The sequence below is a fragment of the Liolophura sinensis genome, chromosome 1 (assembly GCF_032854445.1).
Source record: "Liolophura sinensis isolate JHLJ2023 chromosome 1, CUHK_Ljap_v2, whole genome shotgun sequence".
Classification (NCBI taxonomy): domain Eukaryota; kingdom Metazoa; phylum Mollusca; class Polyplacophora; order Chitonida; family Chitonidae; genus Liolophura; species Liolophura sinensis.
In genome coordinates, this window is record NC_088295.1 from 16018196 (window position 1) to 16029951 (window position 11756).

The 11756-nt window shown below is 41.6% G+C and overlaps 1 protein-coding gene across 1 annotated transcript; it reads left to right on the plus strand.

The window, feature by feature from the left end:
* The first annotated feature begins 1844 nt into the window (after positions 1-1844).
* On the plus strand, positions 1845-9988 carry LOC135481988 (uncharacterized). Its single transcript, XM_064761793.1, has 3 exons — positions 1845-2291; positions 6974-7141; positions 8202-9988. The coding sequence occupies exons 1-3, from the start codon at positions 2189-2191 to the stop codon at positions 8516-8518; spliced, it is 588 nt and encodes a 195-aa protein (XP_064617863.1). The 5' UTR covers positions 1845-2188; the 3' UTR covers positions 8519-9988.
* The last annotated feature ends 1768 nt before the right edge of the window (positions 9989-11756 follow it).

The window sequence follows — 11756 nt, forward strand, 5'->3', positions numbered from 1 at the left end:
ACACATACGATTACCAACCGTCAACCAATAAATACGTTCCAGGTCAGTAATCGCCAGGCCAATTACCAAAACGATGTATAACACAAAACTAATGATTTTTTTTTTTTTTTTTTTGATTGGTGTTTTACGCCGTTCTCAAGAATATTTCACTTATACGACGGCGGCCAGCATTATGGTGGGTGGAAACCGGGCAGAGCCCGGGGGAAACCCACGACCATCCGCAGGTTGCTGGAAAACCTTCCCACGTACGGCCGGAGAGGAAGGCAGCATGAGCTGGTCTTGAACTCACAGCGACCGCATTGGTGAGAGGCTTCTGGGTCATTACGCTGCTAGCGCGCTAACCGACTGAGCCACGGAGGCCCCCAAAACTAATGAAGTACATAAAGTGCGAAAATAGGACTGAATAAAAATCAGTATTCTAATCGTGTACCATGCTAGAATATAAGTTGTCGATAACAAATATGTATCTCAGTTGGGCTTTGATTGCAACTGTTCATATATCCAACGTGGCGATCAAATTCAACATGAAGATGAAGATACCGTCCTAGCCCGGGGTTAAGCGGAATTAGACACAATCATGAAGCAGAGCGCTAGAGATCCTTCTCGCTCTATCCATATTTCCTTATAAGAGAATAGTCATTGTAAAACTTAAGATACTTGAAGTGAAGGCATTTAGATATAGATGAGCTGTTTAGCATGAAATACTCGATCTGAGCTGAAAGGTTCTTTTAGAGTAAGCGAACTTATTGCTGTAAATATGGCATAGTTAGACACCCAGCTCAGTTTTCATATATTTGGCTGTATTATACTTGGAGAAACAGTTAGGTTTTTTTTCCAGATAAACATTTCATGGGTTAGATTGTGATTACTTAGTGTTTTATTTTGGCTTTTAAAGGGAAAGGAAATCAACGTTTTCAAGATGAATTCGTGAACGTTTAATGTTTAATGTGAAATGTTTAATACGTCTCATCATGAGAGCCTCATGTATATTATCTATATTGCAAAGAACTTCTGTGATAAAGTCTGGGAATCGAGAGTAAAAGTGGTTCCAGGAGAAGCGGATTCAAGCTGACCAAATAAATTGTCAATAACAATGAGAAACGTACTCAAGTCGGCTCAAAAATCGGCTGTAAGAATGAGAAACGAATTCAAGCTGGCCAAAATCGACACCTCATGTACAGAAAGAAAACCCTGCAAGTCCTTTGTCCAGGCAATGACTAGGGTAAATAGAATGACAGATTCACTGTTATAACGGTTACAGCAGTAAATAGTTATCTAAGCTTGACGAACGACTAGCGGTTGTATCAGAAAACGTGCACTACCCAAGCTGGTCGCCAAGTTGAATGCGAACAGGAGGGAGTGAGAGATTCCAGACGTGTCAGGAGAGAAAACTAATGCCGCGCGAATATGACGGCCAAGGTAAGGCTCGTTCATCAAGGCACATGACAACAAGGCAACACTCCCAACTCAGTCCATTCAACTCTCCGACTGCACATATTCCTAGCCTCTACCTTCCTTCTGTTGCTTCTTGCAGTAAAAGAGCCGAGGGCAAGAAGACAAGCTCAAGGTCTGTTCCTGTAAACATATACTGGCTGCACGCACGGAATCAGCCCTTGCACTTGTTACTCGACCACATGGGCAAACTTTTCCCCATACAACCGGAATCTGATTGGTTGGTGGCTTACACGGATTGCGTCCGGCCCGTCAGCTGATTTCCCGGCCCGAGGCAGGCTGAAGAAATTGCAATAACAAAATACAGACCTTTGGCAGAGTTGTCCGCCCTGAACAAAAGCCAAACATCTCCATATGACGACTATATATATGAAGCCCTGCCGGCTCTAATATCCGCCAGCGATATTTTAGATAAAGGGTATGTCCCTGACACAAGAATTCCTCTTAGTCGTCTACGTGTGATGCACTTGAGAAATGGCGTGATTATGACATAGATTACGCAGGCCTAAGGCTGCTACACAACAGGTTAAGCCCATCCAGGTGGAGTTCGCCTCGCAAAACCTCGCATTCTCGCTTTCCAGCTCGGCCAGGCGATCTGGACCACACTTGGTTTTCCCTCTCATAAATCTTTCTGAAATTCGGCATTTTTGAGATTGCTCGGGAAAAATTGGGTTAATTTTTATATTCCTACCGAGGCCCTGGTTTGCTTACATCGAAGCTGTGGTACAGAGTAAAGATGAAATCGGTGTTGTTTGTTTGTGTGGTGATCTGTCTGACGGACATCGCTGCAGTCCTGGGCTCGCGACCGGCCAGTCGCCACAGAAGGGACAGATTCACAGGTAGGCAGACAGTGGGCTTCTCTCCACAGGGACAGAGTTTCTACGCTTAAGTTACTTGATCTTCAGGCATGCTGTAGTTGGTAAAGATTAGCTGATAACCCGCTCACGCCGAGCATACTTCTCCAGCATATTTTCTCTGTACATAAAATATCTCTGGATTCCCAAGCAGGCGTAACTTAGTACGCAATTTCTTCGACTGAAAAAGGCTCTTCGGAAAGTTTCTTCTCATCGCAGTCTTAAACATTTATTTAAGGCATGTAAGGTATTTAAGACAAGATAAATCTGATATCGCTTGTCAATCCATTACAGGGTAAACACATATGTAAGGTGGTCGTTAACAGATTACTCTCTCCGTTGACAGATGAAAAGACTAAAAAAGTAAAATGTTTGTTCCTTGCAAGTCGCACTAGGTTGTCAGACGTTTAGACGGAAAGTAAGCTTGACCCCAATCTTCTCCTGTCATGTCGCTTCTTTCGAAAATAGTTACAGCAAGTTGTTAGCATAACCCCTCGGCTTGTGTCTAACTTGTTAAGTTTCCACACTGACATAAGACGTATTTTAAGGGAGGAGAGCTGCTGTGACAGTTCTTGAGAAAACTCTCTCATTTCGCTTCAAGAGGACTCTTCTGTTTGTCAAATCTGTCAGACAGCGGCTGGGAAAATGTGACCGTAAACTGAGAGGAAGCTTGATTCTAACATTTGACATTCAAACAATGAATCTCTCCTGGCTGCGAACAGTCGTATGTCGGCTTCGTCTACAATTGGAAAACCCTAATTGGAGAATTCTCAAAATAGCCCCTGTCAGCTGGCTACCGTCGAGGTGACATATACACCCCATTACCTCGCCTTGAGCCTATAAATCTCGCTTAAGACGTGATCTTGGAGCCATTATTTATCTACATTCGTCGATACTTTGAGCCATTCATCTGAATATATCTCGTAGATTGTATAACAGAGGAACGTTTGTTAATTTTTGCAGACAATTTCAAGCAGCAGAAGCAATGAAAAGTTTGGGTGGCGTTTTTCCCGCCATGTCAGAAATGTTCACTTACATTAAGCGGTGAAATTAGCACCATTCATAAGGACGTTTTCTTGAGCACTTTCGTTTTACGTAACTCAAACCAAGAGTCTTTTAAGGAATGCTTTAAGGAATGTTTTCACGCATTCATAATGATCTAATCCCTGTTGGATGTTGACATCACTGATCCAAACGTCACTGTTCACATTAAGCAAACAGGGCTGTAAGGGGTCTTCGTGGCGGAGGAGGGTAACGCGCTTTCGCGGGGCATTGACCTAGAGCCTCTCACCCATGCGGTCGATCTGAGTTCAAACCCAGCTCGTGCTGGCTTCCTCTCCGTCCCGTACGTGGAAAAGTCTGCAGAGCAACCTGCAGATGGTCATGGGTTTCCCCCGGGCTCTGCTCGGTTTCCTCCCACCAAAGTGCTGACTGTCGTCGCAAAAGTGAAATATTCTTGAGTACGGCGTAAAACACCAATCAAATAAATTAATAAATAAACAGACCTTTATTGTTATAGCGGTCATGGGCACACAAGGTTTGTGAGGCAAGTCACGTACTTAAAAAAGTGTTATGTTTAAAAACCAGAAAATAAGAGACTTAACCACAGTTCCCGGATCTAACCACTAGGTAACCAAAGCCGACATGTTAAACAAAAGATAAACACGAAAGCTCATAATTCCTCTGGAAATTGGCCCTCGAAGCTGAGTGGCATGTGGATATGCGCTAACCGCAAAAAGATCTGGTTTCGTTGAAGGCTATCGACGACTTTTGCTGAAACTGATTAGGGCTGGTGAAACACCTGTGTGCTGACATCTGTCAGACAGAATGATTGACAGTCGGCAATGTAAACACATCGTGGAACGCGCGAGACAGTGAAATCATACGCGCGACTTCGGGAACGTGATGGCAACACACCTCAGCTCGAATGCCGAACTTGTGTTAACACCACAGGCAAGTTTCGTAAGAACTTGATCATGTAATGCGCAAGCTGTATGAAGGCTGCTTAACTATACAGAATTACAGACTAAGTTATCAGGAATGAAGTAATGCTTTACGACTTAAGAAACGCATGTGTGATATGTCATACGACAGTAGATAAATCGTTTTATGGGGGGAAATAGAAATAAAAATAACACTTGATGTTTGAAAGATGGTCCCCTAATATACTAGAAACTTCTTATGGTAACGACTACAGCCATCCATACTTATTTTCGACTAGTATTATCAAGTAATGCACACACTTCATGAATCTAACATACATGAAGCTGACTTCACTCATCACGGCCCGTCTAAGCGCCTTGTCTTACGGGTGGTTTAGGTGAGTTTCATGGTTTTATTAATTCTTCGTGATTTTTCAGATGTTTTATTAAGTGAAGTGTCATTTCAATGTGTCAACGATAAATGGTCAGATCATGAGTTTTAAGGGAAGGCGTTATTGCCTATTTTCTGATAGAGATTAAACATTAATGTAATGCTTTTCTGAAAGATAAGCCTCGTTGCTACAAGAAAGTCAAAAATAACGTGAACATAAATGAATGACTAAATTAATGTATATGCCTAACTAACGCCATTTTGGCAGTATTGCAGGCATATCGTTGGGAGAACGTAGTTAAATGGTGAACATGGAAGGATCTCAAGTTACAGGCAGAAACCAACTTCTTTACTTAGCGCCGTCACGTTTTGCCTTCAATTCCGCTACAAAATAAACACATGCCACACGTTCATTGTTTACAACTAAATTATGGGTCACGCTGACATTCTCGTTGGAAGAGAAACACTACGTTGTGAATGAATGAAGGTCAGTATGAGAGCGATGCCTTGTAAATTTACAGAAGACATTCGCAAAACCGTTTACCACCTCAAGTTTGTTGTAGAAATGACAAAGTGTTGAGTAATTTGTCAAGCCGCACGATTAAGACACACCATCAGTCGCATTACTGATCAATTGATGATCGATCCAATAGATTTGAACCATTGGAAGAAATCTAGATAGCAATTCATTGTTTATTTACGCCGTGTTGACGTTGGCTCTGACCCATATATACATGCGAGAGAACGGCCGCAGCATCTTGCCAGTATAACCATTTATCATGTGGAAGTTTGCAGCTGTTCTACACGTATATAGCAGTTTCTGTGGCGATGTAACAAGGTAGCCCCACTATGTTAAAGCAAGCTGAGTCGATGTAACAGGCTAACTTCATTTTAGGTAACGGAAAGGTCAGTTTATGCAACGGGGCTGCCTCGATTTATGTAAAGGCAAGCCCAGCCTGATTAAAATGGTTGCATCACTTTTCTCTAAGGGAAGCCCATAATATCAAAGTTGTCTCACTTTATGTAAAGGCATGCTCAGTGTATTAAACAGGGTTGCCTTACTTTGTGCAAAGGCAAAATCAGACCCTTCAACAGGGTTGCCTGGGTGGGCTTGAAATTTCCTGCGACTCTTAACCATCCATTTTAATTGACGAAGTATATACGAAAGTCTGCTGCGACGCATATATGTGTACCAGTCTGTTTGCAACAGTGTTCCTCAGTCCATGTGATAGGTTATCCCCAAACTGTGTAACAGGGTGACGTTAGTTCGTGTGCAACAGTGCTTCCTCAGCCTGTGTTAAAAGTCATCTCCAATCTAAGTATTATACAGGGTAACATCGATCTGTGCGCAGCAGTGCTTCATCGGTCCATGTTAACGGTTATCCCCAATTTGTGTAATATGGTAACATCAGTCTGTGTGCAACAATGCTTCCTCTGTCTATGTTAAAGGTTATCCCCAGTCTATATATTCAACAGGGAAAAAATCAGTCTTTGTGCAGCAATGCTTCCTGAGTCTATGTTAAAGTTCATCCTCAATCTATGTAACACGGTAACATCGGTCTGTATGCAACAATGCTTCCTCTATCTATGTTGAAGGTTAACCTCAGTCTATGTTACATGGTAACATTGGTCTGGGTGCAACAATGCTTCCTCAGTCTTATGTTAAAGGTTATCCTCAATCTGTGTAACATGGTAACATCGGTCGATTTGTATGCAACAATGCTTCCTCAATGTATGTTAAAGGCTCTCCTCAATCTATGTAATATGGTAACGTCAGTATGATGGGGTAATCTTAATATAGGTAAGAGGATAGCCTTCTGTGTTACAGAGTAGCTTGAATCCACCCGTATGTGGCACTGTAACACATACCTCCGCCTTTGTCCAGGGCAAATCAAGTGAGTCTTTGTAACACTGCCTCCAATCATGTATAGTACTGTGACTACCACGGTCTATACAATGGGGTAGCCTCCTCGGCCTTTGCAACAGAGTAGCCGCCCCAGTCTACGATGTATATAATAGGTTACGGTAACCGCCTTGGCCTGTGTAACCGCCTCCGTCTATGTCATTGGGTAGCTCCTTTGATTTATGTAATAGGATAACTGTCCCGATCCATGTAATAGAATAACCGTCTCGGTCTGTGTAATAGGTAACATCCTTGATCTGTGTAACAGGTAACGTCCTCAGTCTATGCAATGTGATAACCGTCTCAGACAATATAACACGGCGTACATTGTTAAAAAAAGACACACGTTTCTGTCTCCATCAACGACCAAGTTGATTGGTGAATGTAAGTGATGAAAAGAGCAGGATTACGAACTATATGTCTCATTTTTTAACTGTTTATTTTTTCACAGATTATTTAATGCATATGGGAAGGAGAGGGATAACATATGGGAGGCAGGCTGCTTCGTTTATGTTAAACAAGGCTGACACGGATGACGAAGACTTGACAGAAAGCGTTGGCAGTGGCCAGGGGCCGGATAACACGGACAATCCAGGAGATATTCTGGACTACTTCAAAGGTTGGTTTGTTATGACAGAAAGTTTCCGCTAAACGGTTTGTATATGTAATCACCAAGCCACTCCGTGGAGCATGTAATGTTTCTAGTTAGTCCGGTAATGCTACTGGGCCGGCCTTACGTGGTATTCTCCCAAGGTCACTGGATCAGCCGTTCTGCTGGACACACAGTACACTTGGGTTGACCATACGGGCCATTCTGGCCAGTCTGCTGAACAGGTAATGCTCCTTGGTCGACCATAGGGGTCCTTCTGGTGAGGCTGTTGGACCGGTAATGCTCCTGGGCCGGCCATAGGCGTCATTCTGACCAGGCTGGGACCAGCCGTTCAGCTAGACGGGTCATAGTTGGACTAGTCAGGCTGCTGACGCAAATGAACTAGTCAGGCTGTTGGACCAGCCATGCTGCAGGGACCAGTTTCACAAAGAGGTGTACGACATTTTTTTATCGTACATGTGTCGTACGATATCTTGTGTGGTATTATCGTACATTTACGACATCATTGTGAAACTGGGCACTTGTCCGGTCGTACAGCAGATTTTGTCAGGCTTTTAGCCCGGTTGTGAAGCTGGACTGGCCAGATTCAACGGCTTAGTCAAGTTGCTGGACTGGTCAGGCTGCTGATGGTTTAGACAAGCTGTTGATTTGATCTGCTTTTTAATGCCGGATTTTATGACCTGTAAATCATAACAATTCTACCCGTATAGGTTTAAGGGCTTGAAAGTTCATACCATAAAAAAATGTGTGCAGAATCTGGCCATGATGCTCATAAAAACAGCACAAACCTAGCTATACCCCGCCTAACTGGAAACTAGGCGCCGGGGTAAAAAAAAGGAATGAGCAGCTCTCTAATAATGATAAAAAATCGTTGAATTCAATAGAGAAATAACACCCTCGCATTTGACGCGTTACAGGCATTAATTCTCATGTTAAAAAGTGGCTTCTGCGAGAATAGCTCCATTCGAAATATTTCTTAAGGAATGCAAAACAATATAAGGATTAACCTACAATTAAAAAACGTGGATGGATTCCAGTGAATCGATCAATTATTTTTTGTCTTTTTCAGAAGTCCCTCGATCTCACTGGTCTTGTTGCATGTTGGGAAGATTAGCGGGAGATAAGGGCTTCCACTGCCATGCGCAGTTGTACAAGTCAGCCCTACAATCAAGGAACAGAAGCAGGGGGAATTACCGGAAAACAAACTTGTATGGCAGATATTATGCTTCAAGATACGGGAAGGAGCTTATGTACACGTTCCAGAAATGCTTGGCTAGCAGGGCGAATGAATTTAATAAATGTTGTTATGCGGCTACAGTGGAGCGGCGCGAAATGCACCGATGGCACATGTACCACGAGTATAAGGTCTCTATCAGAGGTTATTAATGTTCGCTTCTTACTCACAATCTTATACATTTGACTTTTTCTTTTCAGAGCTTATAACTTTTACCACAGTACTGATTTACTTCTGGGGTAAAACATTGGCTTATCTGGAACAAGAGATATGACATATCGGTATAACAGGTAGATAGTTACAGCTAGGAGTAAAAAGTAAAAGTTTTCTCTGGAAAAAAACTCCACATAAGGTAACGGTCATGGGAGTTATCATCAATACACAGAACTATCAAGCTGATTTTGAGAGCGATTTGACAAAGCGCTGGTAGCGTTACGTGCACATAACCATACATAATGATCAGTGCAACTGATACTGCTAACGTTTATGAAACCAACCTGAGGGCGTACAGGACAATGTTCCACTAGCCTATAAGGTAACCATTACTTTTAAGGCAATAAGCAGGTTTCGGGATACGACTTTACGACAACAGAGTGAGGTCCCTTTGCGACTTGACGTCAACACTTTGCAGCACCATGGGTTTAATCTCCCAGTCTTAACACGGATGGTATATGGAATATAGAAAATCAGTTCAACATGGTTAGATTATTTATATGATTTATGTTGCTGCTTAGATTTGGGTGTCAAATATTGGCAAAAAATACCATTCTGCCTGTAGTGTTGTCTAAACATGAATACGGTCATGTTTAAAGATAGTCTGGCAGCCGTGCCGTGCCGTAAAGCGGCGACTTGACTTTGCACTTGAAGCTGTGTATTAGGTGTAGGCTAACACGGCTGCTAAGTTCTCTTTAGGTTAAGCAATGCTTGTACAAAGGCACCAACATCTATACACTAAAACTCAAGGTTTCAGTCTCTTCAGTTTGTGTTCCAGATGACACTATAATTAACATAGAAATTATTTGTTTGTGTTAATGACATTGCCAGTCTTTGGCTGTTTATAGCTAACAACACATAGTACCCTCTACTGAATGGATTAGAAAATCCCGCAGGACGGCGATATTATCATAGAATATAAGTATGTAATATTTAATATGATTATTTCATCTGATTTCGTCATAATATCACAGGCGAAAAGCAGTCAAAATCGAGGAACAGTCCCGGTGGAAGTATGGTGTGTTAATTGTACAAATGTTAATTCGTGTTGTACATGAAGGACCGTGAAAAATTTAAAAATAATCTAAGTGTCATTAAATTTGTATATTTGTCCGATAGAACTGTTACTGGGGCAGTTGGGGGCATGTTGAATTCCAGATCACAGCCTTGGGAAAAGGCTGTGGGCTCACTGCCGAGAGCAGAACAAGATTATTGTTAAATACAATTTAAATACAAAATAAAGTCCTCATTATAGTCTTATAGTCAGATACAGCTCTTTGGTGAATAAACTGAACAGAATATTTCTCGTCGATTATAAGGTAATCGCGTGTTAAACGGGTCAGTATATTCTAGTATATGTTCCAAAACTGTATTTTATCGATGATTAATAAACTGATAGAACCCAGCGTTTACACATCTCGTGTTAAATTGTTCTCTTGGTTGCTTGATTGAATAGTCGTTAAACTTTAACGGTTCACTTCTAGGCAGTCTTAAGTTTACAGGAAGCAACTGGAAATCATGCAGCGTAGTTGACAGCCTTCAGTTACAGGATTCCAATCCCCTTCCCGAATAGGGAATTTTAAACATTTTTTTGCTTCCATTTTTCTCCAGGGTGCTAAGGCACGAAGTTGTCTCTTAATTCTCTGGTTTTACATGTTGTTCGATGGAAACCGCTCCGCCTCTACCAGTATGACGTGTGCAAGCTTGTCACTCACTTGCCAGAGGTTGGTGTTTTACATCGGGCTATCCTAATTTCTCCACCCATAAAACTGGCCGCCACCTTATAAGTGAAAACGGGGCCTCGTTCCACAACCCTGATGGTTAAGGTGCTGGTTCGCTGCGACTAATTTTGACCGATGAGTTTGCGTGTTCGAATCCAGCTCTCGCAGTTTCGACCGCGGATTTGAGGGACATTTGTAAGTTACCTAACGAAGGTAATCAATTCGCACACAACAAGCTGATTTATGGGTGACGTCTGTTCATGGAGATAGAGTTTCATAAGGAAATGAGAGATAATTTGTCCTGGCGTACACAACGCATCTAACTGAAGACTATCAATACATGGAAATACAGATTCATTGGATACAAATAGATTACTGCATTTTTGCAATAATCAAGCTGAAAAGGTCATGGATTCGTTTCAACTGTGCACATGCGTTTGAATATCATGAACAGCCAGCGTCGTAGCTCTTACATCATTACCTTCAGCAGGGTGAGATTTTATAATTACTTTTGTTAGTGAAATGAGACCTTGGATCATCCAGTCATGTCGAATTTCAATATTATTTCAAATTTTACAAACAATATTATTTTGTCCTTTAAATCATGAATACTTCTTAATCCAATCGCCACTTAAGTTATGTTAGACTATTTTCGGACTGAAACAAATGCGGAATCTGGGTTGCAACTATCAGTGTAAAAGATGTTTTCTCTAAAGGAAGATATCGGGTTATCAGGCCATGTTACGGTACATATAAGAAGAGGACTTTGATACCACTGGAGCAAATGAAAGGAAACACTATAAGTGTGCATGGCTTTTTGACGAAAAATTCCGACTGCAAGAAGCTGACATGAACTAGTAAAGATTACTCTTTTAACATTTGTAATGAGGCTTAAAATAACCAGCAAGCTGGCCTTCATACCTTCTTACCGTTCACATTTAAACGAGGTCATTACATGTGATGTGAAAGTGTAATGCGAAGGTTAAGGTGTCTCTCTTCCATGTCTCATTGGCATTCACGTATGTGCTACACGGCTGTATTCCCTGACTGGTGCTATCCAGTTAAAGTTACAACTGAAGGCTATATACATGCAGATGGGCCTTAACGTACACAGAAAAACAGTTCATTCATTGCTTTACCTTTCTTCAGTCACAAAAGATGTATAGATACAGTATGCAACAGCGACATATGCTATGATTGGAGTTGGAAAAACTTCCTGTGAAGTCCGAGTTCTTCAACTCTGATAGTATGGTCGATAAAGTCCATCTTAGAATTCAAATGTTTGAACGCATTTAACTCTTTTAACGAAAATCTAAAAAAATAACTGAAAGTATATTTATACACAGTTGTAAGTGGCCTACTCAGTGATGCTTACTTCGATTTCTAGAGGTCTTTTCCTTCAAGTAAAATATTATTGTTAAATCAAATCGTTAATTTAATTGGAGTCTCGATGTTA